General features: G+C 63.1%; 1 protein-coding gene across 2 annotated transcripts; it reads right to left on the bottom strand.

Annotated features, from left to right (window-relative positions):
* Window positions 1-1,694: 1,694 nt before the first annotated feature.
* PACSIN2 (protein kinase C and casein kinase substrate in neurons 2) lies at window positions 1,695-18,774 on the bottom strand (the record flags this gene model as incomplete). 2 transcript variants are annotated; one of them, XM_084255635.1, is made up of 10 exons in its annotated part: window positions 1,695-1,807; window positions 3,535-3,731; window positions 4,086-4,208; window positions 5,935-6,056; window positions 8,439-8,559; window positions 10,258-10,433; window positions 10,807-10,962; window positions 12,324-12,559; window positions 13,718-13,874; window positions 18,715-18,774. In XM_084255635.1, the coding sequence occupies 10 exons, from the start codon at window positions 18,772-18,774 to the stop codon at window positions 1,695-1,697; spliced, it is 1,461 nt and encodes a 486-aa protein (XP_084111761.1). The 2 variants fall into 2 exon arrangements, with proteins under 2 accessions (XP_084111761.1, XP_084111762.1); XM_084255636.1 differs by lacking the exon at window positions 4,086-4,208.
* Between the last annotated feature and the right edge of the window lie 5,167 nt (window positions 18,775-23,941).

Here is a 23,941-nt window from a genome sequence, read left to right as displayed (position 1 = left end):
TCCCTGGGCAGAAGTGGCGTCCACCAAGCGGGAGCCGGAAGCCTGGTGATGAGTGGCCGCCGGTCTGGTCCTGCCGTTTGGGCCTCAGGGAGGGAGGAAGCGCCAGCCTGCTGCCCGCTCAGGGGAGCAGGATCCCCGGGACTCGGTCCCCAAGCGCCCCAGCTCGGGCAGGCAGGGCAGGGGGGCAGGGGCATGCCCCGTGGGCAGCAGTCGTGTCCGGCACTTGCCAGGCTCTGCAGGCCGCCGGCGCTGCCCGCGGGGGCCGCGCGCACACAGACGTCACACTGGCGAGATCAACTGTTTATTGATTTCTTCTAAAATACTCTACAGTGAAAGAAACGCGTGAACCGAGAAGACAATTTTTGGTAAATCTGCAGCAAAGGAACGAGCTTTCTGCTGGTGAGTGTTCGTGACACAGACAAACACCCACTTCCAGGCACGACACGGAGCTCACCGGAAACCCAGGCCGCGCGCCGCCGGGGTCGGTGGTGGCAGCGCCGTGGCACAGATCAGGCGGTCCCTCCCTCCCTGCCCGCCGCCTTCCCGGGTCGCTTCCCACAGCCGCGCCCGCTCCCGCGGGACGAAGGCTGCTCGGGAGAGACCCCTGGCTGGGGGAGGCCCGGCTCCTGCTCTCGAGGAACGGGGGCCGTGGGGGGCGGGGCGCCCACAGTGCACCGCTCTGGGAGGCCGGCCGGGCAGGCGCTGACCGCGGCGGCCGTGGGGACAGACGTCCCCACTTCGGAGGCCAGGCCCGCGTCCCGAGCCGGGGGGCCCGTCCGCCAGCCAGGCTTGTGCCCCGAGGCCACAGTCCGCAGGGCCTCTCCCCGGCACGGGAGACGAGCGCTCTGGGTTCCCGGGATCCGATGGCACGAGCAGACAGACGCCGGGCGGCCCGGCAGAGCGGCAGCCACAGGCCTTCCCTGGAAGGGTTAGTTTTTTCAACCTTTAAAATCACTGATAAAATTGTTAATTTGCAAGAGTAAAGTTCTAAGCACAAATTCAGTGAAAATAGTTTTTAAATATGGCAACTCCGGGCAGCACAACGTAAGGTCGTTTCTGAAAGTCACGGGCCCCAGCATGTCGGGGCGCATTCCCAGCGGGAGTCGCCTCATGTCGCGGCACTGCCCCTGCACCCCCGGCCCCGGGCCCCCAGCAGTGCCACGGGGAACAGAGGCACCTCTGGGGTGCGCACATCAGCTGTGCCATAATTTAAGTAGCAATGAATGGAAGAACAGGTGTATAAAAAAATAGAACTGTACATAGCCTTTAAATTAAAAACCTCGAAATCTTCACTCAGGCCACGGCATGGAGGTTTTGTTCATTTAAGCTGGGGGTGATGGGATTCGCCAGAGAGAAATCATCAGTGGGGCAGAAGCGGGGCCGCCCACCACTGACCCGGGGCGGGGGAGGGGCGGTCAAGGCCAAGCTCGCAGAGCCGCGGCGGGCGGGTGTGGGGGGGGGGGGGCTGGCGCCGCGGCTGCGCTCCGGCTCCATCTGCGCGTGGTCGGGGTGCCGAGTCCCGGGTGGAAAGACCCGCTCGCTGCCTTCAAGAGACACCATGAAGCCAAGAGCCGGGAACCAACATCTTTTGCAGGAAAAGTAGCGCGGGGCACCGGAGGTGGTGCTGCCCGGGCGGCGGTCAACGGGGCAGTGCCTGGGCCGCGGCCTCCGCCCCGCCGCAGCCAGCCGGGCCGTCACTGGATGGCCTCCACGTAGTTCGCTGGGTACAGGCCAACCTGCCCGTTGTCCAAGCGTCCTTTGCACCAGCCCTGCTCATCCTCGTCCTCGATCTTGGTCAGCTTGTCCCCTGCAAGACAAAAGGCGGCGGCGTTGGCGAGCGGACAGGGGCAGCCTGGCCCCAGGAGTCAGAGCGCCACCTCCCTCCCGAGCCCAGCCCCGGCCCGCCCCGCATCTCTCCCTTGAGTGGGAGGCCGGCCCGCTCCCGGGGCCGAGGCCTGGACATCGCTCCCTAGATTGCGCTTTATGCTGTTTTTAAGCCGTGGCCTCCGCGAGGTGGAAAGCCACTTACCCTCATGCTGACCAGAGCCGGTGGCCCCCAGAGGCCACAGCAGCTGCCAGACACAGCAGAATTCAGCCTGCGGCCCGCGCCCCCGGGCCTTCCCAGGCCGGGACCTTCTCAGGAGCCGCCCTCGCCCTGCACCGTCCTTCCTCCCCAGCCCCAAGCACCTGCGTCCAGAGTGCAGGTGGGGTGGGACCCGGCATGCCCGCCCCTGCGCCCAGCCCAGGGCATCTGTCCTCCGACTTAAACCGACCCCTCCCGCATTCTGAGGTGGAGGCCGTCGCCAGGCCCAGGAGCCCCATGGCTCACTGGTAGGGTGCCTTGGCTCGTGTTTAGATGTGAAGGAACCCCTCCTTCGGGCCAGGTCCTGGGTGGCAGGAGAGGTGAGAGCAAGAGAGGGACAGCCCGAGCCCCAGTTCCTCCAGCGGTGGACCTGGGGCCTTGTGGGGACACCTCTTGGGGTGGACTCTGGGCACCACGGTCATGTGGGGAGTGACCTTGGCCCCCAGCTCAGACCTTCTTGGGAGCAGGGAGCTGCAGGCGGGGTCCACCGGGCACAGCCTGTCTGTCTGGGTCCAGTCTACAGCTTTGCGGTTCCTGCGGGGCCCTGCTCTGCGCCCTCAGCCACCCGCCCCAGGGGCGAGGCCCCTGTGATGGCCCCTGGGTCCAGGGTCAGGGGACAGCTGGTTGGCCTGTCGAGTGCGGAGCAGAGGAGGCTGCATCCTGCCACCTCCAAAAGCCAGGGAGCAGGTGATGGAGGTCAAGTGGGGGTTTTCTCACAGGTGTAGCCTAAGCTGTGACTTCCTTCACCTCGAAACACAGATAAAGCACACTCACTGCATCACGGGAGGTTCCAGTGCCAGCAGCTGTGCCCGGGCAGGGCTGGGCAGCCCCCAGTCAGGTGTTAGGGGCTTCGGGGAGGGCAGTGCCAAGGAAGGAAGCCGTCACACAAGTCTCCTGAGTTCTGAGACTGCTTTTCAAACTGAGGGTTGCACCCACTTTGGTGAATTGCCACCAGGTCAAAAAAGAAAAGAAAAAAGGGATAGAAAATCTCTGCACAAAGCAGCTCACATAGTCAGGACACAGACTGTTCTAGAAAACGTGGATTCCAGCCTGGCCGCACGGCGTTTATGGCGGGTGCCACACCGCACGCGGCAGGGAGAGAGCTGGGGACGCGGCTGGGGCAGGACTGCGTGGGGCCCGGGGCTCACGGGGCTCTCCCCTGGGCTGCCTCGCCAGTTGGGGCAGGACTGGTCTGGGGGTGCTGATCCCACAGCACTGAGGGAGCCGGTGGTGCTGGAGGTCAGCAGCTGCTGCCCAGTGCCTGCTGTGCCCGGGCCTCAGCCCTGCAGGGGCGGCACCTGGCCTAAGGCACAGGGCACCGCTGCACTTTGGCGTTGAGCTCCTGCTGCTTTGGAATTCAGGGAGACCCCCCACAGGGGCAACACCGGACTGAAAAGAGGCCTCGCAGCAGCCTGGAAGCCTCCGCCCTGGCATGCCAAGGGCCCACCTACCGGCCTTGAAGCTCAGCTCGTCGTGCTCCTGCCCTTCATAGTCGTAAAGGGCCCGCACCCGCACTTCGGTCCCCGAGGTGGTGTCCTCCTCAAAGGGGTTGGAGTCCCCATTGGCGTCCGCGGAGGAGAATGGGTTGTTGGACTCCTCGTCCGACCAGTCGGGGGCAAAGCTCTGGGTCTTCTCCTGGCTGCTCACGCTGCAAGAGAGGGGCGACGGGGCTCTGAGGACCCGGCCCTCACCAAGGGAAGCCGCAGGGGACGCAGGGCTGGGGCGCCGCCCCCAGGGCGCAGTCTCGGCCCGGCCCGGCGCCTGCAAGCGGAGCTGCAGAGGTGGTGCAGGCCCGGACGAGGCTGACAGAGGACAGAAGACAAGCAGCCACAGGTTCCTAACTGGGGCCCTCCCCGCCGGAAAGAGAAGCCAGACTGTCCAACGGCTGGCCGCCGGGCCCCACCTGCGGGCCTCATGCATTGCTTTGAGCGCTGAGAGGCGAGACCCTGCCAGAAAGAGAGAGCGCGAGGCAGGAGCCAGAGGGCAACGTGTGTTCACCCACTTTTTGGCCTTAATCTCCTCCTTCTCGCTGACGGTGCTCCCTGTATCGTCCTCGTCCTCGAAGGGGTTGTAGCTGGACAGCGACTGTGCTGACCGTGCGGGGTTGCTCGGGATGCTAAGGTCACTACAGGGAGAGAGAGAGCTTTCAGGGGACCCCAGCTCGCTGGCCACGGGGGGCCTGGGGGCTCCCACTAGAGGGGCCCGGGGCCAGGCTCTGAGGGTCCATCCCTGCAGGACGGGGGCATCATCTGAGCAGACAGCTTGCGCCAGCAGAACACAGGGCCGCTGACCCCCGTAACGTGCCCAGGAGAAAACCCCAATTCCCTCCTCGTGACAGGGCTAGGGGTGGGGCCGGGCTGCTGGGGGGCACACGGGCTCTTCTGTGGCGCCCCCACCCTGTTCCCACTGCGGGGAGCTGTTGCCAGGGAGGCTCGGAGGCCGGCTGATGAGCAGGAGCGGGCCTCAGTGCACCCCGTCCTCTGGCTACCCAGAGGACGCCCCAAGGTGGCACCCAAGCCGGCTGAGCTGCACTTTCTGGGAAGGAAAAAGACCGTTTCTGTGCTCCAGAGACAGAAGCCGTCTGCACAGCCACATCAACGCCTGCCGTGTGCCGGCCCAGGGGCACCGGAGCGACACCTGACCCATGCCCAGCCTGCGGACACCAGCAGGCCCAGGAGGACGCAGTGGCTGTGGGAGCCAGAGGCAGTGTGACGGACGGAGGTGAGTGGCCTGGGAGCCCACGCCCGGTGGACGCACAGTGATGGCCCTAAGTCAGGGAGTGGCCGGTGCCACCTCTGCCTCCCTGCTGGCCACGCGGACGGATGCTCAGAGGGCACTGCCGAGGGGAGGGGGGGGAGAGGTGGAAATGCCTCGGACCAGACGAGTGACCCTGAGTGGCCAGGAACTGCCTCGTCAGTTTTAGGCCTGGCGGGGTCACTGGACACTCCTCCGCCAGGCTTCTGACACCCCTCTATGGCACCCTGACCAACCCTCCCACTCTGGTGCTTCTGCCAGCGGACCCTGGGGAGCTGAGGCCAGCAGCTGAATTCGCACAGCAGCTGGGGCCACCCTCCCCACGCCCTGGATGGGGTCTGGATGGGGTCACCCTTGCCACGCCCACCCCGTCACACCTGGCCTGACCCGGGGAACAGCATTTACCCAGCGCTAGTCCTTATCAAGCTGCCTGCCCAGCAGCTGAGTGAGGGTCATCTCTGCCCAGGGCACCCAGGTGGGGCTAGAGACAGGCCTCCAGAACCAGAGCTGAGCCCCCCAGCAAGGCAGCTCTTTGTGAGGTGAACAGTCACCCCATGGGGCAGCGGTGACGCCCATCTGTCCGGAGGCCTGAGGCCCTGGGCAGGTCTGGAGAAAGGACTCATCTTGTGCACTTTCCAGGAGGTTCTCGTGACCTTGGCGCCTCCTCTTTCATCCGACTTTGGTTCTAGCAGTAATGAGGTCAGAACTGACCCGCACTCTCAGCGAAGAGCTGACTTCAAAAGGGACATGCGACACGGCTCTCCAGCCCTGCCCCCCCGCCTGCCTGCGGTGCCAGCACACAGCACGGGAAGTAAGGCCAGCTCGACGGTGGCCTCCGCCGCCATGTGCACCCCTGGGACACATGGGCTCCACCCTCACTTGAAGCCTAAAGCACTTCTGAAGCTAAGACTGCCATGTGCACCCCTGGATCTTGCCGTGGCCCCCGCACCAGGTGGACAGTGCTCCCCGGCAAGACCCACAGACCAGTGTCCAGCACAGCACCAGGTCTCCAGAGCGTCTGCCATGGTGCCCACTGGGGTGTGACGCCCCTGCAGAGACCCGGGGGCCCTTCCCGCCGGCAGAGGAGCCCCGCCCACCTGCTAGACTTGCTCTGCAGAGCCTGGTCGCCCGTCTGGTTGATGCTGGTCAGGGTGACGCCGTCGGCGGCCTTCTTCTTCTCTCGCCGGCTGAGAGTTCGATTCAGGTCTGCAGACCACTCCTGCGCCAGGGACCGAGGGAGAGAGACGGGAAGCTCATCGGTTTGAGGCCAGTCAGCATAAAACCCCAGCCAGTGAGCCAGGAGCCTGCCCCGCACAGCCAGTGCCATTAGCTCGCTGCCTCCGCACTCCCTTCTCCCCGCTAGACCCCAGGCGGCTGACACCCCCTACTCTGACCCATCCTCACTGTGCCAGGCAGGGGCTCCTCAGGGGGCCAGGCGCCGGCACCACGTCCAGCTCCAGCTGGTGGTGGCCCAGCACCCGGAGGGGGTTCTGACCCCCAGGGAGCCCCGAGCCTGGGCACGTGGCTCTGCCTGCTGGGCGCAGCCGGAGGCCTCCCCAAGTTCCCAAGCCTGTCAAGGTAGACCGAGCCACCCCGCGGTGCCGAAGACTCTTCGTCTCTGTCCTAAACTGCCTCTGCTTTGGGGTGGGGGAGACCTGAGCGAGTCCGCCATGGGATCCCCGAAGGCTGGCACTCTTCCCCGCGCCTGGGCAGCTCACAGGAGCGGCACAGGGAATCGCCAGAGGCAGAAGGAGCAGGAAGGCGCTAGGACTTGGTCTCCCAGCACGGCGCGCGGCTGGCTGATGCCTGCTCCTTCCCGCCCACCCTGCCCTCCACCCAACGGCCAATTCACAGGCGCCGTGACTGAGCCCACGCTCTGCTCGTGGGCAGCCACAGACGTTCGAGGCTAGAAGCCATCTCAGAACAGTCTAAGCTGGCAATTGGTCAGGTGAGGAAGAAAAAGTGACTTGTCTGCACAGAGCCGGTGGCCAACGTGGGCCCAGATCCCGATCACCTGTTCGACGACCAACTGAAATAGGCTGCCTGGGAACTCAGCCCCCCAGGGAAGAGAGAATGTTGGTCAGTTCCAACCGGGTGGCTTCCGAGGCCCCCGGAGGGCAGCAGGGCCAGCTGGCCACAGCCGGGCACAGCAGGGCCGGCTGTAGCCGGCCGCGGGCTCCCAGCGCCGGGGGCAGCGCTCGCTGCCAGAACCAGGCTGGGGCCGCCGTCACAGCCACGCGGCTGGCCCACTGCACTCGGCAAGAGGCCTGGAATTCAGTCAGCTAGCCATCAAAGAGAAACTTACTTCATCCTCGTGGCATGGAAAATAAAAACAAAACATTTCATTAGAGAAAGTCAAGCACGACCCCCTAACAGCGCCAGAGGGGCCACATGCAGGCGCTGGTGCCAGCCCGCAGGCTCCGAGGACAGGGGCCCCCCTCAGGGGCCAGGGCAGCACTTTGCAGGAGATTCCCTGAGCCACTCCCGAGAGGCCCAGGGTGAAGTCCGGGCGGCGTGCACCAGGCCCGAGGGGGAGCCTGCCTGCGCCCCACTGGGGAGGCGGGCGGGCGGGCACTTTCTCCTCCAAACCCACGCCCAGGGGAAAGCCCCGGGGCCTCCGCCCTGCCCCGGAGCCGTGGGGAAGGGGTCTGCTCCCAGCTGCTTGGGACTGAAGGGCCTCCAGACGGTGGGGGGGCTCGGCCGAGGGGCCCAGCTGCCAGCGGACCAGCTTCCTGAAAGCCGGGAAAGCGGCAGCTCCGGGTGAGGGCGGACCACACCAGCCGAGGGCACCAGGAGGCTGCTGTGCGGTGGGCGGGGCCGGGGGCTGACAGCTGCAGCCTGCTGGGGCAGGGCCTGGGCTGCCGACCAGCTGCTGAGGAGATGGGCTTGTGCCATCCCCGTCCAACACACGGGGGGGACCGCTGTGGGCAAAGGGCTTGCTTGGCACCCCACAGCTGCCAAGTGGGGAGGCAGGATGGGTGAGCTTGGGCTCTAGCCACCACCCGTCAGGGGCCTCGGCCTGGGCTTCCCACGAGGCAGGAGACTGTTTTCCCTCAGAGAACAGGGGGCAGCGCTGGTAGCTGCTGCTGCCTTTGGAGGCCAGGGGGGACCTGGCGACCAGTCCTGGGGGCGAAAGACCCAATGCCCGGCTTTCACATTTTGCAATATAAAGATACTGGAAGGCTCAGACCCGTGAAAATGGGAAAAGAGGAACATGAACCTTGATCCCAAAGGGGGTGGATTTGCTGGCTGACGTAAGAAGAGTCCCCACGAAGAGAAGCCACACAGAGTCCCCGCCCCTGGCCCCGCACCAGAGGCTTCTGGGCTGGGGCCCTTGGCCTGCCAGGCCTGCTGTGCGCCCGGCCACTCCCTCTGGCCATCCCGCGGGTGGGGCAGGGAACAAGGGGAGGGGGCTCTGGTTGTCCCCTCGCCATGAAGGGCATGCCAATGGCCAACAAGTGACCGTGTCAAAGTCCCAAGTGAGAAGAGCATAATGGCACCTTCACTGGAGAGTCTGAGGCCTGGGGTGAGGCCCGGGCCCCCAGACTCTCAACGCGCCCCCCACCCCCCCGGCCACGAGGTCACAGTGCAGCGCCCTCACCTCAAACTGAGGCCAGTTCATGGACATGCCAGGCCCGTGGTTGGCGCGGAACCAGCGCAGGTCCTCCACTGCGTCGGCAGCCTTGATGCTCTGCTCCAGATCGCGGTAGATGTGCTTGTAGCTAATTAAGAGAGAAGCAAGACGCTGGGGAGGCGGGACAGTCACCCCGGGGTCCTGACACCAGCCCTGCTCGAAGGGGGGCCGTCTGCAGTGACAAGCACAGAGGGAAGAAGCAGCTCCACGGCTTGGAAGCCATACTTTGGCGGCCAACAAATCAGCTTTAAATCAAAGCTGGTAGCAACAGCATTTGCCCACTTGGGGCACCGTCTGTTTCATTTAGTCAGGCCCAGAATCATCCCTCCAAAGAAGCTGCATGATTTACATGCAGAGCGCAAGAGCGGAGAGGCAGGCCTGACTCGAGCAGAGCAAGCTGCGGCGGCCACGGGGCCCAGCTGCTCCTGGGGGTGCTTTCTGCCAGCAGTCAAGCCCACCCACCTGCCAGGAAGCGGCCAGTTGGGCAGGCGGGCTGTCCCTGGGGCCTGGTGCAGCCAGCTCTGATGCGTGCGCCTGGCACACATTTGCCCCTCGGGGCCTCAGGCTCCCCCTCCTAGAGGGGGCTTGGTGCTATCTGGGTGGGGAGCACTGTGTCCTCCACAAAGGCACACTAGGGTCCGGCCAAAAGTCCAGTGTCTCAGAATGTGACCTTATCAGGAAACTGGGTGTCAGAGGACACCTTTTTATAGAAGGGGGAGGGTGGACACAGGCGCGCGCGGAAGGTGCCACGTGCGTAGGGTTTGCCCACCCACCAAGGACACCAGGGCTGATGGCGCAGCTGGGAGGCAGGAGGACCCCTCCCGGGGGGCTGCAGCAACAGACCCCAAACTCTTGGCCTCCAGAGCGTGAGCGAGGACGTTTCTTGTGGCTTTAGTCCTCGCCACGTCTGCACCACCTGCTCCCACGGGTGTGGAGCACCCAAGGGACAGAGCAGGCCAACCAGGACAACAGAGCGGGCAACAGAGCGGGACAACAGACCTGCCCCTGGCAGGTCACTCAGCAGCGCCCAGCCTCAGCTTCTCGTCAACAAGATGGGGACAAGGCCCCTCTTTGCGAGACTGTCATAAGCTGCGGCACAAGGCACGGCCTCCTGCGCCGTCCCGTCCCTTCTGACTGTGCAGGACGAGGGGAAGTGACTCCCCACTGGCAAGCCCTGACCTGTGATGCATTTCCAAGAGGCTCTGCCAGGAGGACGGCGCAGCTAGCGCAGGCCTCTGCCCTGGCGAAGGCATCACAGGACCAGGGCAGGGGCGGGTGGAAGGAGAATCACTGCTTCCGGGTCGCAGTTCAGAACCAACCTCAGGGTCTGGCTGCTGGCCTTAGACCAAGCGGCAGCCAGCTGCCCAAGGCGGGAGGGGCCTCACACAGGGTTTCACGCAAGACCCAGGGGCCGGTGCAGGCCTGGGGATGCCGGATGTACTCCCAGTTGATTCCAGCTGTGCTGGCTGCATTGGCTGAGCTGCAGCCCCCAGGGGGAGGCGCCCTTCCTGCCCAGACCAGAGGGCTGCACGGGGTGGGCAGAGTGTAGCCGCGTGACCAGTCAGCGGTCAGCAGCTCCCAGCTCCAGGCTATTGCCAGGCCGACCACCAGGCACAGGCAGGCTCAGCAGAAGGTCCTCCTGGCGTCATGGTCATAGCAGCGCAGAACCTGGCACCAGGGAGACTCCGCCAACGCCAGCCCCTGGTCTGGAGAGCAGCGACTGAGCTTCACTCAAAGGCAACTTGCCACTACCTGGAGCTGTGCTTTGTAGCGCAAAGCCGCTCACCTGACCACGTTTGACAGGTCTAGGTGCTTCTGAACCTCCAGCAGGACTTCCCGGAAGAAGCGCAGCCGCTTCTCTTCAAACTGCTGGCACTGCTCGAACACCTGCTCCATGTTCTCCATGTACTGGGGGGTGCCCTGGTCCAGCTCCTTCAGGGACTTCTCGTACTTCTCCTTGGTCTGCAAGGAAAGCCGGGCTGGGTTCCTCTCCGCCCGGGCCCTGACGCCCTCTGGTGGGTAGAGGCGGGCAGGTTCTGCCTCCCGTGCTGCTGGCCCCGTGGGCAGCCAGACTGACTCATGGGGCAACCATCCTGAACAGTCACTTGGTGACTTGAAAGCAGCGGTGAGGAGAGGAGCACCCTGAATGGTCGCCTTCGTGCCCCTCAAGTCCAGCCCCGAGGACCTCCCGCTCTGGTCCTGGAGAGCCCGGCCCTGTCCGGCTGTGGAATTGCTGGGAGACCCAGGCCCCACCCCTGGCCCCACCCTGCAGCGGCCAAGGCTCGGCCTGAGGCCACCTCCACAGCGACAGCACCCTCGGGAGGCCACCACTCACCTTCAGCACATCTTGCTTGCACTTTTCTACTTTGTCTTGCAGCTTCTTAAGCTGTTCCGGGTTGAGGGACGGGTCTGCTTTGCTGTTGGTCTCGCGCGATATGGCCAGCTTCTCCTCTTTGCAGGCTGCGTGGTAGGCCTTCTTTGCTGCTTCCACCTGCGGGAGAAGGTTCCGAATGCCACAGTCCTCACTGGAGGCGGCTGCAGAGAGCAGGGGAAGCGCTGGCCTGCCACGCCGAGGAGGGGCCGAGGAAGGGACGGCAGCGCAGCCGCTCAGTGCTGTTCCCGCCAGTTTCAACAGATGCCGGCTTGCCGGACATGGGCCGGAGCCTGCTCTGTGTCAAGCACCGTGCTGGGCACCGGGGCCCTGAACCAGGCAAAGAACTGGGCTTCTGCGGCGCTTACAGTCCGGTCAGGAGAGGCAACAAGAGGGAGCCAAGTTACAGAGTAGCTGTGGAGGCGAGAAGTGCCAAGGAGAAGAAAGCCGAGTGGCAGGGAGCACTCGGGCGGGGTTGGGCTGACAGATCGTGTAGAGAACAGTTGAAAGCCATCCAAGGTGACATGGAGCAAAAATGAAGACGTGGCTGTCTGAGGGAACAGCATGCCAGGGAGCTGGAACAGCGCATGCAAAGAACGTTCCAAAGGAGAAATCTACCCGAGGTGGCGGTGTTCAGAGGCAGGGCCACAGCCACGTTTTCCAAACTCCCAGCGGCTGTTTTATACACACAGCGTGACTTACACACGCCCCCTTAGATACAGCTGTCTATTCAATAAACACTCCATTACTTGAGCCAGTCACAGATTTCATTCTAGAGAGAAGAGTTGGCAACAGTGAGACGATCCCCCTCGGGCCCCTCACGAAGGGGCCGGCAACAAGAGAAAGGAGATGTGGCCAAAGACAGAAAAGAAGGACGCCTAGTGCTGCCGCCCCAAGACAGGGGCCACCTGTCTTGGGGTGACTGAGGAGGAGGGGGGCAGAGCAGCTCCCGGGGAAAGCAGGTCGAGGGAGCGGGGTGGCAGCAGTGGCTCGTGTCCCCAGGAGGAGTGGCTGGCCTGGGTGTGAGGATCGCCTCCCCCAGCCAGCGCTGGCCAAGACTCAGTGATTTCCGTTGCTGCATTTAGAAAGTGAGTATCAGTATCGTTTGCAGGTTTGAGCGAGGAGCCTGTGTCAGAGGCTAACCCGTTCGAGGGCCCAAAGGGACTTTGGTCAGCCTGCCTAGTGGTGATCCCCGGGGCTCGGGGAAGCACTGTCAGCGGGTAAGAGCCTGGGTTCTGAGCTTTACTACGGCGGGTTCGGGCCTGTTTCCACGACTGTAAAACGGGTTGGCTAAGGGCCCAACGTCTGAGCGCACACAAAGCACCCCAGGCTGGGCACCTGGGCCTGTGGCTCCCAGCCTTTCTCTGCCAGCCATGGCATCCTGTGCCCGCAGCAGCAACAGGGGCGCCTGGGAGTTCAGGGGGACCAGCAGCCGGGCCTGCAGGCCAGGCAGGGAGCCTGCCCCTGCAAGAGGGACTCACCTCCTTCAGCTTCTTGGCCCAGGGCTTCTGTGCCTTCCGGAAGCCGTCCTCAGCCTCTTTGGTCTCCTTAAAGCTGCCCATCATCTGCTTGTGAAAAGCGTCCTTCTGCCAGTTCTTGATCTTCTCGAAGTCCTCATTCATCAGCGAGGCCTTCACCTCCAGGTGCAGCTCGCTCACCTTCTCCGCCTCGGACATGAAGGCCATCCAGGCCTTCTCCACCGTCCCATACTGTGGCCCTGCACAGAAGACAAGCTGGTGGGTTACTGGGCACGGGCCGTCTCTGGGAGCCCCTCCCTGTGGGGGTGGGAGGGGGCTCTGGCCAGCAGTCCAGCTGCTGGCTGGGAGTTGTCTCACCCCTGCTCTCTTCACAGCTGCCCCTTTCTCCAGCTTACGAGGGCAGCTTGGAGGAGGATAGATATTTCTTTTTCATAAAATCACTGAATTGTTTAAAAACTCATCACGCCAGTCTTAATTTGCTTAAGGCTGATGGAGGAGGGGCCTTCTGAAGGGAGTGCTCCCCAGGCTGCTCAGAGCCCACCCTGCACCCCACCCCGCCCCCGCTGGGCAAAACATTCCCCTTCATTGGCTCCCAGGACAAGCCCTGTGCTGAGGGAGGAAGGAGAGCAGCTCTGGTCCAGATGGAAATCTCCAGAGTGTGCTGCGGGGGTGCCAGAGCCACTGCGCTCTGTCCTCAGGAAGGAAGCCGGAACCCAGCCTGTCCTCCTGTTAAGGGGGGGCAGGGGTCTGGGCGGGGTAGGGGAGAGCCAGCCTGCTATTTAGGCTGAAAGCTGAGGGTGAAAACAGGAAGGCCAGGGCCTGTCCTCCAGCGCTCGCCAGGGATGGGCAGGAGCACCGTGGCGTGGGTGGAGGGGAAGAGGGAGAGACAGAACCCAGAGAGTTTAGCCAGGAGGCGTGCTCCGTGGGCCTGGTGCTGATGGCTGGCCCTGAGAGAGGGGCCTCGGGTGGGCAGAAACAAGATCTCCGCTCACCTACGAAGCTGACCCCGACCCAGCTACTCCTCACCCCTGCGGGCCGCCCCTCCCTGGCCCCTGCTCCACACCAAGGCTCTGTGCTGAGCCCAGGGGCAAAACCTGCCCCTTACCCACTGTTAAAGGTGGACAGTGGAAGGCCTGCTGCGGCCTCCGGCCCTCCCAGCTGACTTGCCACCTGGCTGGGTTACAATGAACCACCTCAGTAGGGGGCCAGGTGAGCAGGGCGGCAAAGCCTTCACCCAGCGGGCGTGACGGGAGCCTGGGCCCGTAAGGGGTGGGCAGACCGGCAGAAGGGCTGGGCACATGGCAAGGAGCAGAGGGGGAAGAGTCCCGGGCCCCAGAACTCCGAGGCGCACCCAGCCCCGCTGACCAGCAAGGAAGCAGGCCCAGCGCGGCCCCTACCCTTCTCCACCAGCTGCCTCCAGCGCCGCGCCCACTCGGTGAGCTGCTGGGCGTAGGCCTTCTCGATGCGCGCCCGCTCGTGCAGGCAGCTCATGAGGTCGCTGCACAGGCGGTGGCCGTCGTCGATGCGCTTCACGGTCCGCTTGTAGTTCCCGACCTAGGAGACAGAAGGCGCTGCGAGCTCGAAGCCGACCCTGCCCCTTCCTGCCCCGGCTCCCCGCCCTGGAGCCCCACTGCAGAGCTCTCCTCTCAGTGAGTCTGGGGCTAACCCTCCCCTGGGGTCCCTCGGCCCCCAAGAGCCTGCTGGGTGGCACGGGGGTGGGGGGGTGCTGGAGAGGGGCAGCTAGGAGGAGCTAGAGCCCAGCCGTCCTGTTGTCCTGTCGGGGACCAGCGTGACGCAGGCAGCAGAGACAGCGGCTCTAGCAGGCAGCGGGTTTATTATTACAGGTGCCGGGAAGGACTGTTCCAACAGGTCACACCGGTTCCTGTTCCTCCTGCAGGTTTTTGTGGCTGAAAACAGTCCAGAACTGCCTGAGGACGCTGGAGCATGTTCCAGGTCTGCTTTTACAACCGCCTTATCTTGGCCACCTCCTTGCTGCGGACTCTGTGGCCACAGGCAACAGAAAGGCTGGAGGACTGGAAGCAGGAGCCCAGGTGGGCGAGAGGGAGTGAGCCGACCTGGCCCCGCTGACCCCACAGGCGCCATTAGCGGGGTCAACTGAGGCCGCAGGTGCGGGGGGGCGGGGGGGATGTCCAGCAGGGTGCCACACCCGCTTACTTCATGCACCTTCCCGTTCACTTCCCCCTTCAGCCGGTGACCATCAGGCCCCTCTGGCCAGTCACCGGCTGACGACGACAACCAAGTCCCTGGCTGAAACCAGGGCCCAAGGGAGAAGGGAACCGGCCCTGAAGCACAGGCTCGCACACCCCACGCAGGGGCCTGAGGCACCAGAGAGCTGGGCCTCTTCCTGCCCGGGTTTCATCTGAGCGCGAAGAATCCAGCAGACTCTGGACCCCCCGCCCCAGGGCCCCTAGGGAGGTTCCGGCTGTCCTGACGCTGACTCAAGGCCCAGCGGAGCCGGGAGCAGCCAGGCCCTGGACGGTCTTACTTCCCGCACCTCAGACCTGATAGGACATCAGCTTCTGACACTGTGCCCCGAGGAGGCTGGGCCCCCGCCCTTCCCCCCATGGCCTCCCACTGTCCCGCCACCCGGCAGGAGCTCAACAAACGAGCGAACAGCAAAACCGTCAAGTGGCCGGAAGAAAACGCAAGCGCGTGTCTTTGTGACCTGGGAGGGCAGGACTCCTTAAACCAAATTTCAAAGGTAAAAACTATCAGGATGCTGAGGACATACGTACATGCGTGCACCCCCATACACGAGCGCTGTGTCCACGCGTGTGCACATAGCATGTAAATACACTTTATCACATCAAACATCCAGAAACCACCACCGCAAAGCCCCAGAAGTCAGCACATGGAAGTGGAAAAGGCCCCCTGGGTGTGGACAGCAACCTCAGTGAGAACTGGGCGCTCGGGGCTTCGAGCTGCCCCCACTGGCGGGACCTGGGGGAAGGCCCCAGAGAGCAGCGAGGCCACTCTCACCCCGCAGGGACCGGCGTACCCCAGGGAAATGTCACGGGTGGGGTAGAGTGGGCGGACGGGAGCCTCTGTGCCCCTGGTGGTGAAGACTGCGAACCCAGCGGGCAGAGCCAGGCAGCACCGCACCCCGAGGGCCCGGCAATTTCAGTCCTGAGCTATGACCTTGCACGGCTGCTAAGGGGCCAGGCATGGAGGAGGCTGCTCCCCGGGAATGTGTGTGCGAGGTAGGGGCACACTGTCCTCCATGTGAGTAAGACGCTGCAAACAAGCCCTGAAAGTTCACCAGGACATGTGTGCCCTCGCCGGGGCAGAGGGAAGAGGGGAGCCGGGATCAAAAGGGGGCGAGGAAGCCAGGGCGAGGTGGGTGCTGAGGCACAGGTCCGGTCCTACCTGCCCCGACTCCGGCTCCCTGGTAAAGCTCAGCTGGTCGTCCCCACCGAGGATTCCCTGACACCCGCCATCCGTGCCAGCCCACCATGTGGGGCCACCAGCATCACCGGCGCTGGCAGGCAGGCGGCTCCAGGTGCCTACCATGGGCTCCTGCTGGCCGGTCCACAGAGGGGCCACCCGGGCCCTTCCAAACACACCCCCCATGGTGCTGGTGGCCTTGTGTGCATCGGCCTCCTGCCCATCTGGACACTGGCCTCCTGGCAACAGGTGCCAGGCACCAGGTGGGCAGCAGCAGCATCATAATGGGGCCTGTGGGTGCCTGCTGATGCCCTGGGGGGGGGTCTCCTCATGGAGGTCCTGAGAGTAGGCAGGTCAGTGCTCCCAGTTTACAAAGAAATTCAGGTTTGAAAAGGCAAAGTCATCCACAATCATGTAGGTGGAAGAGGCACAGCCCACCTTCCAGAACCTTCCTCAGGCTGAGAACAGAGAGGGCTAGAGTCCAGACTCAATGGGTGGCGGCCAGGTGGTGCCTTCCAACCAGCAGCCCCTCGGGTCCAGGGAGGTCAGAGCTCAAGGCAGTGGGTGGTTCAGGCCTGCTGGGGTCTCGCACCCCAAACCTGTAGGCTACTAGGGCCACTTGACAGAGAGTCGACTCAGATGCTCAAGCGCTTGAACACTCACCCCAAAGGCCCAAGCACCCAAGCTGCTCCCTCTCCACCTAGCAGAGGAAGCCCCAAGAGTGAGCCAGCGGCGTGAGCTGACCGGGAGGAGAGGGCCCCCGGCCAGTCGCTGTCTCGTCCACGCTGGTGCGGTGCGGGGAGCTTGGTCTCCTCTCAGCCCGAAAGGCAGGCTTGGGTGAGCCTCTGGGAGGTTCTTGTCTCCTGTCATTGCACAGCTAAGAACCCAGCAGGAAGCCCAGGAGCCTGAGTCAATGAAGGGCTGAGACAACTGTGTGATGTGTTGGGCGTAAGCAGCCGCTCCACCTGCTGCCGCGCTCTCCTGGGCTGCTTCACTTTTCCAGAGCATTCTCCCTATCAACTGGGAATTAAGACGGGGCTGCCGGCCCCCCTGGAGGACAGGTGATAGGGTGTAGTGCCAGCCCCCCTGGAGGACAGGTGATAGGGTTTAGTGCCGGCCCCCCTGGAGGACAGGTGATAGGGCGTAGTGCCGGCCCCCCTGGAGGACAGGTGATAGGGTGTAGTGCCGGCCCCCCTGGAGGACAGGTGAAAGGCTGTAGCGCCAACCCCCATCAGGGGCAGCACCGGCCCCACCTCCTGGCCTGCTATCCCCACTGCACGCACAGGCACACACATGCAGCACTCAGCGACCCCAGGTCTGGCGACCGCCACTACCTCCATCTTTAGATTGGGAAACTGAGGCAGAGAAAAATTAGTAACTTGTCCAAAGCCCCAACACAGAGTAGGTGGTGGGGGCAGGAGTCAACCCGTGCCACCTGGCAACAGCACGCTTGGCCCTGCCTCCCACCCCCACCAAGACCTGGCAGCATGAACCCTAGCAGGTGCAAGGCGGATGCCCATGACCTAGAAGCTGCCAGAGACGGTTCGGGCTCGGCGTGGAGAGGACCCAGAGCTGCCTCTGAAGCCCAGCCCCGTGGGTGCACGGAGGCTGCGCAGTCACCAGGCTCCAGGTGTCCTCGAGGGAGCGAGGCCTAACCTTCCGGTGGCCCACAGGTGGAGGCCGTCCTAACCCCAGCACGTCCGGGGACCTCCACATGCACCTGGTTTCATCACCACCCGCTTGGGCCGCGAGAAGGTCATGCCAGGGAGCCGCTGCTGCCCAGGGGCTGGGACACATCCGTCACCATCCCTGTCCTGTCACTCTTCTGTGAAACTGCTTCTTGGGGCAGATGTGCCTCTCTGGTGACTGAGAGTCGCGCTCCAGCCTGGATGCCCACCAGCAAAGCTGCTAGCAGCCAAGGAGCCCGCATGCTCGGTGCCAGCCAGTTTGACTCTGCTCTCAAAGAAGCCAGCTCCTTGGGGGCAAGGATTCAGCTGTCACAACCCCCGCCGGGGCCTCCCCAGGTCTGGAGAGCCTGCGTGCTCCAGCAACACCTCTAATAAAATGATGTCTTCCGCTGAAGGTCAATGACTCCCCCCCAAAATACAGGAAAGAAAACTTGATAGTTCTGAGCTCCTCACCCATCGTTTTAAAACGTGGGCATCTGTGGTCACTTGTGTTTATCAGACGATAGTCAGGTGGTATCTGACAAAAGGAAACGCCCGACCCACCGACGTTGACAGCAACCCCGGGCCAGCGCCTCATGTCTCCCGCTGCCCAAGCCCCTGCCCGTGTGAGGAAGGGGCCTGTGTCCTCATCTCGGTCTGGCAGCCTCCCTCAAAGGCCAGAAGCATCCCCCCTTTATAGACAAAGACCCCGAGGCTCAGGTCAGGCAAGCAGCCCTCACGGGGCCACCCAGCTAGTAAAGTGGAGCCAGGGCGGGAGCCAGGGCGGGACCCAGGGCTCTCCACCTGGGAAGCCAGGGCTCGAAGGCCACAACTGCCAAGAAAGTTCCAGGGCTTTAGCTACCAGGACAAAACTTGATTAATAATGGACTTTCCTTTGACCAACAGCAGGCAGAAGAAAGAAGTGGGGTGCAAGAAAAGTGACTCCCAAAAAAGTTTTAAAACTCATCAAATCACTCAAGGGGGCGGGAGCCTGCCACCGCACGGACGGCCGGGCGCGGGGACAAGCGCCACACAGCCCGCTCCGCCGTGGCCGCTGCCTGTCCCGGATGATGCCCATCATGGCCGTGCGAAAGCGACGGCACCTCTGGCCAGGCGCGGCCTTAGCCCAAACAGACACTCCGGCCTCAAGGAACCTCGCCGTCCCCAGCAGGGAGCTCCCTGCCCTCGCCGACCGCCCAGCCGACCTGCTGGCCCCACACGCATCTCAGCCTGCAATCCCTGTCCCCCAAAACGAGAGCCTGCCGAGCCCCACAGGCCTGGTGGCCTGGTGGCCATGCTCACCAGGAGGGGGCAGGGCTTACCTCCCAGAAGCTGTCGCTGGACACCTCCACGCCGACAGAGTCATCGTAGGTGACAGACATCTCGGCCCCGGAGCAGGCGCGGGGAGCGCTCGCGCCCAGGGGTCAGCTCCAGATGCTTGAGAGCCGCAGACCGGCCTGGAGAAGAGAAACAGATTGTTGCGCGTTTTAACTCCCAAGGCACGAAAGCAAGTCCCTTCCACCTCCGCCGCGGCCTTCGGCAGAGAGCAGCTCCTTCAGGAGTGCCGGGCGCAGGCATGTGCGCATTGGGTGTGTGCACACGCACGTGTTTCACAAAGTGAAAACTCTCAACCGCTACGGAAGAGCTCCCAGGGCTTTCTGAAGAACAGTTTGTGGTCTGGGGAAGGGCAGAGACCATGAGGGAGAACCAGGAGCGGGCAGAGCACCCGTGGCTGGGCCCAGCAGTGCGGCACCCACCTGCCGCAGTGATGCATTTTTATTGCTTACAGCTGAGAAGCTGAAGGCCTGCGAACTTGCTCAAGGTTGTGAAGTAGTGATAAATGGCGAGGTCAAGACTCAAAACCAAGTTCTGTGCTTCCAAATTCAAGTTCATTCCACTGCCCCGTGTCACGCGTGGTCAGCCCTGACGCCGTGAAAGGCTCAAGGAGGCGAGGATGCGCCCGTCCCCCCAGGGCAGGGGGCAGCTGGGCATGAGCACAGGCAGACGGGCTCTGCCTAAGTGCACGGAGAGGGGTCAGGGCCACGGCAGGTCACAGGAGGCCAAGGACCTGTCTCTGCCCTAAAGTTGCACGTCTGGGAATGACACGAGGAACATCCTCCTCCGGGAGCAGCCGGCACGCTCATTCCCGGCCGGGATCTGACGGCCACGCGGGACCCCCACCCCCACCCCAGCCCCTCCGGTGCCAAGACGGCCAGGCTCCAGCTGGAAAGATCTGGAAACGCGTGTGTCAGCCTTGAATTGGAAAAAGGGAGCACCTGTCACTCTCCGGCTGCTCTTGGGAGCCTCGGTCACGTACTAAAGACCTACTTAAACCTCGGGAAGACGCACGGCCCAGACTGGACCCACTTCTTTCCTTTCAGCGCAGCGCTGAGTGAGCTCCGTTAACTCCCAACCACGAGCACAGGGGTGTGGGGTCCGCAGCCCTCTGCCTCCTGGCACACGCGCCACAGGCACCACCGCACCGAGACGGCTCTGGTGGTCTGACCTGGTGGCAGGAAATGGCCCCTGAATTCACCTTTGGAAAGGTAGCAGGTGCTGAGCCACTCCTGCCTCCTCCCCAACGCCACAGGAAAAGCAAAGACAAGACCACCCATCCCAGGCACTTCCTGTGACTTTGTGGGGAGCAGTGGACTCTCTGAGGAAAGCGAAGGGCTGGGTTGAGAGAAAGTCACCCCCAAAACACCAGGCAGGAGTGAGCCTAGGGCAGGAGCCCCATGCCTAGAGCTGAGAAAGCAGAGTTGGGGGAGGGGGGAATTTTTAAACTTCACTGGGACCCTTCAGGTCCAGACCCCCTTAGGGAGGCCACCTGGGGCCAGACTTGCCTCAGAGGGCAGTTCCTGCCCAGGGATCAGCTCCCCAAGCCCTCAGCACATACACCCCCCCCACACACACACACACACACACACACACACACACACGGCTCTTCAACCAGAACAACTTCCATTCTGAACTGATTTCTGGGAAAACAGACACTTGAGGGAAGAAAATGGAAATTCTAGTAAATTCTGATAAGAACCCTCAGAGAGTCAAGGGTTAGCCTAGCATGAAACAAGACCAGGATGCTGTGAAAAGGAGCTATCGGGAAAGAACACACCTGCTTCCTAATTTTTAGGACTTTACTGTCATTTTAACGCACGGTCTGCGTAAGGAACCACAGGGTTAGCGGCGGTGACCTGGATGACAAACCACAGCATCACGCTCACAAACGCAGGAACCAAAACAGAGGTGAGGGGCAGGAAGGCCACGCCAGAGGTCCTGCGGGCTGGGGCGCAGGGTGGGGGGTCCTGGGGCTGCAAGCCCTTTGCGCATCTCATTGACTCCACAGCGGTGCCCCCCGTGCTGCACCCAGCAGGTGCTCGACAGAAAACGGCCCTTCCCTCCTCTTTCTGCTGCTCTGGGAGGGCGTGGTGACCACTGTGGGCTCTCTGGTCATCAGGGGAGCACAGGGCAGCCCCCCAGGGTGCCTCCCCTGGGAGACCTGAACACGCCTGTGGCACGAGGGCAGGACAGGCACATGCTTTGATCTGAGCGCAAAGACGCACCCCTGCTGAAACCCTCACGCCACCCCCACCCGGACAGGCACACAGTGGGTGCTTGACGGGTGTCTGAGAGGCTCTGGGCAGGAGTCTGGCACTCAGGAATGACCCCGGCAGGGGTGTGGCTCCGGATCTTGGTCTGGCTGCTCTGCACTGACTAAGCACTTGGAGCTGCGCCTAGAATAGCGCAGAGTCAGAGGTCAGTGAGGCGCCGAGGGTGCCCTGGGCCTGATGGTGACCGGCACAACCTTCTTCCTCCCCCTGCACCTGATAACAGGTATCAGGAAAACAACAGGTACAAATTACACAAGCACCTCTCGCCCCCCTTAATGTCCTTAATTTGTTCCAAAAAGAGAAGCCAGAACAGGTCTTTAGGCCAAAGGCTGTTTCCGTGAAACAAGAACATTCTGCATGACAGCAGCGGGCAGCAAAGCTCTCCAGTCCACTCAACGCACAAGGCAGCGCGGGGAGGTAGGCCCCACCGACTCGCCCTCCCACCCGGCCCCTCGGGGCTGCCTGAGTCCTGGCCAGGGGCACCACACCAAAGGCCCTGGTTGTGATCCTGGGCGGGAGGCTCTTTGCTAACTGGAAACCACCACAGCTTCTTCTAAGCCACAGGCTGGGCCCGAGTGAGGGGAGAGTCTGCCCCAAAGTGTCCACCACTCTTTCTACAAACAGCCGTGTGGGCACCTGCCTCGTGCCGGGCACGCCTCTGAACCCTGGGGATGGCATGGCGACAGGCAGAGGCAGCCGCGGCTGGGCTGGGGCCGGCCGGCTGTGACGTGAACACCCTGCCGAGGACAGAAGGCGCTGGACGATGCTAGGAACAGTGGTGGGGGGAGGGCTGGGCGGCAGCAGGTGGCTGGCCATGGGCATAAGCTGGGAACAGCAAAGTTCGGCCCGTCCGCCTCCAGCAGCTGCCTTGCAGCCTGGGGCTCCCGGAGGAAGGGCGGCGCCCCAGGAGCGCCCATGACTCACTCTCCCATCTGGGCTGCTGGCTCAGAAGTTCATGTCTCTGGTGCTGCCAGATGTGCCTGCAGCCAATCAGGCGTGCGCGCGGCGCTCCCCGCTCGGCCACGCGGCGCCTGACATGGTCTCATCCACCTCTCGACATGTGCGCTTCTTCACAAAAGAGAATCACCCGTCCTTTGACCCCGCTGTTTCTGCTCGAATGTTGCTCTAAGGACAAGCCCACCCGAGGTAACTTGCTACGGTGCAGGCTTCAACGTGACAGACGCTGAAAACCTCGTCAGGGCCACGGGGAGTCCACAGCGCGCTGGCCCCGGGGCACAGCCAGCCACAGGTCGAGCGTGCAGACGCCCGACGAGCCCCCCGCGTGGGCACCATGGGCAGCAGCACAGAGCACAGTCTGGTCCCGTGGGCACAAAAGAAGCCGCTGGGACTCCAGGGGCAGGGCCAGCATGGGGATGGCCCTCAGCCTCGGTCTTGCCAGGGCAGGGGTGAGGAACTTGCATTTCACTCTGTGACCCTCTAAGCTACCGGACCTTCTGGGCGATCAGCATGGAAGACCTTTAGAACACAAAGCAAGTCAACAAAAATCCCCCACTTGGGTCAACATTTCTTTCTCAACATAGTGGCTTTCAAAACTCAAGCCTGGCCTCCGCGCACCCCCACACTCTGTCTCTTGCAGAGTGCAGCCCCTGCCCACCCACCTCCCCGCCACCCTGCCTCCCCCAAACACATCCTGGCCTCCTCTCTACCCCCCACGCCCCAGGCCCTGCTGGTGGCGGCACCCCCAGGCACCCCACACTGCTCTCTGCCCACAGGCCCCCCCACAGGGAGCCCAGGCCAACTCGGCAAGAGGCCAGCGGGGACCACGGCCGGCAGGTCTGACCCTTCCCCGCCCTCTCGGGGAGAGAAGGCCTCTGCTTTCCTTTCCTCCTGAGAACGCCTGTCCTTCGCCTGTCCTTCCAGTGTTAACGTCGTCGTCCACCTGATTGTTTCCTTGGCTCACTGGCCGGGCCCCCTCCCCCCGGCGAGCTCCGGGCAGGCAGTGTTCTGATCTGTTTTGTTCCTTCCACAGTCCCAGTTCCGGGATCCGACACATCACCGTCACCTCCTAAAAATTTGCAGGATGAACGATTCAAGATAAGTTGAGCTGGACAGTGTGGGTAATTCTGACCGGCAGAGTCTGTTGGTGCCCAGATGGCGCACATGTGGGGCACTTAGGGGAAGATGTTTTCACCCTGGAGGTTTGAAATCTTCCATAAACACAACTGCACACGTTTAACGGAGCCACACGTGGGTTTGGCACCCGGCAGGGAGGATGTGGGGCTGAGTCCCACCCACCATCCGCTACCAGCCACACGGGAAGCCCCTCTGCTGCTCAGGACCCCCCAGGGCAGGGCCCCCCCAGCTCCTGGCTGCTGTCTCCAGCTTCCACTCCATCTGTCTTGTCTGTCCCGTCGGCCCCTGTGAGAAAATTGGGGTCCCCTGCTTCTCTCTGGTCTCCAAGGCTCCAGCATGGTGGGGGCTCCGGGGACAGGGCCTGGGCAGGAAGGCTTTTGCTTTAAGAGTCCGAACAGCGGGCACAGTGTGCTTTGTTTCCAGTGATCTCATTCGGAAAAGCGAGCATTCCTCAAAGGAAGAGATAGAGATCAGCATATAACGCGACTTAACCCAGGGACACTGTGCAGCGGTGACTTCAACAACAGGGAGCAGCTGCACCCCGAAGCTCGTCCTGGGCAGAGCCCATGCTCGAAGGCCCCGCCCCGGGGGGCAGAGAGGGAGGGTCCTGCAGATGCCCCATCAGGCGGGCAGTGCAGCCCAACACGCTCACAGGTGCTGCCAAAGATTCAAAAACTAGCCCCGCTGGGCAGACACGCTTGTGGTGGCCATTGAAACCGGCCACTCCCAGGCCCTCCCCTCTGGACACAGTCATCTCACCGAAAACAAACAGGCTCAGACCCTGAATCACAGTCTGAGGCACGACAGGGCCCTGCTCTTCCTCCCACAGAACAAATCATCTCGG

The sequence above is a fragment of the Talpa europaea genome, assembly GCF_964194135.1.
Source record: "Talpa europaea genome assembly, chromosome: 15".
Taxonomy (NCBI): Eukaryota; Metazoa; Chordata; class Mammalia; order Eulipotyphla; family Talpidae; genus Talpa; species Talpa europaea.
This window is presented reverse-complemented; position numbering and strand designations above follow the sequence as displayed.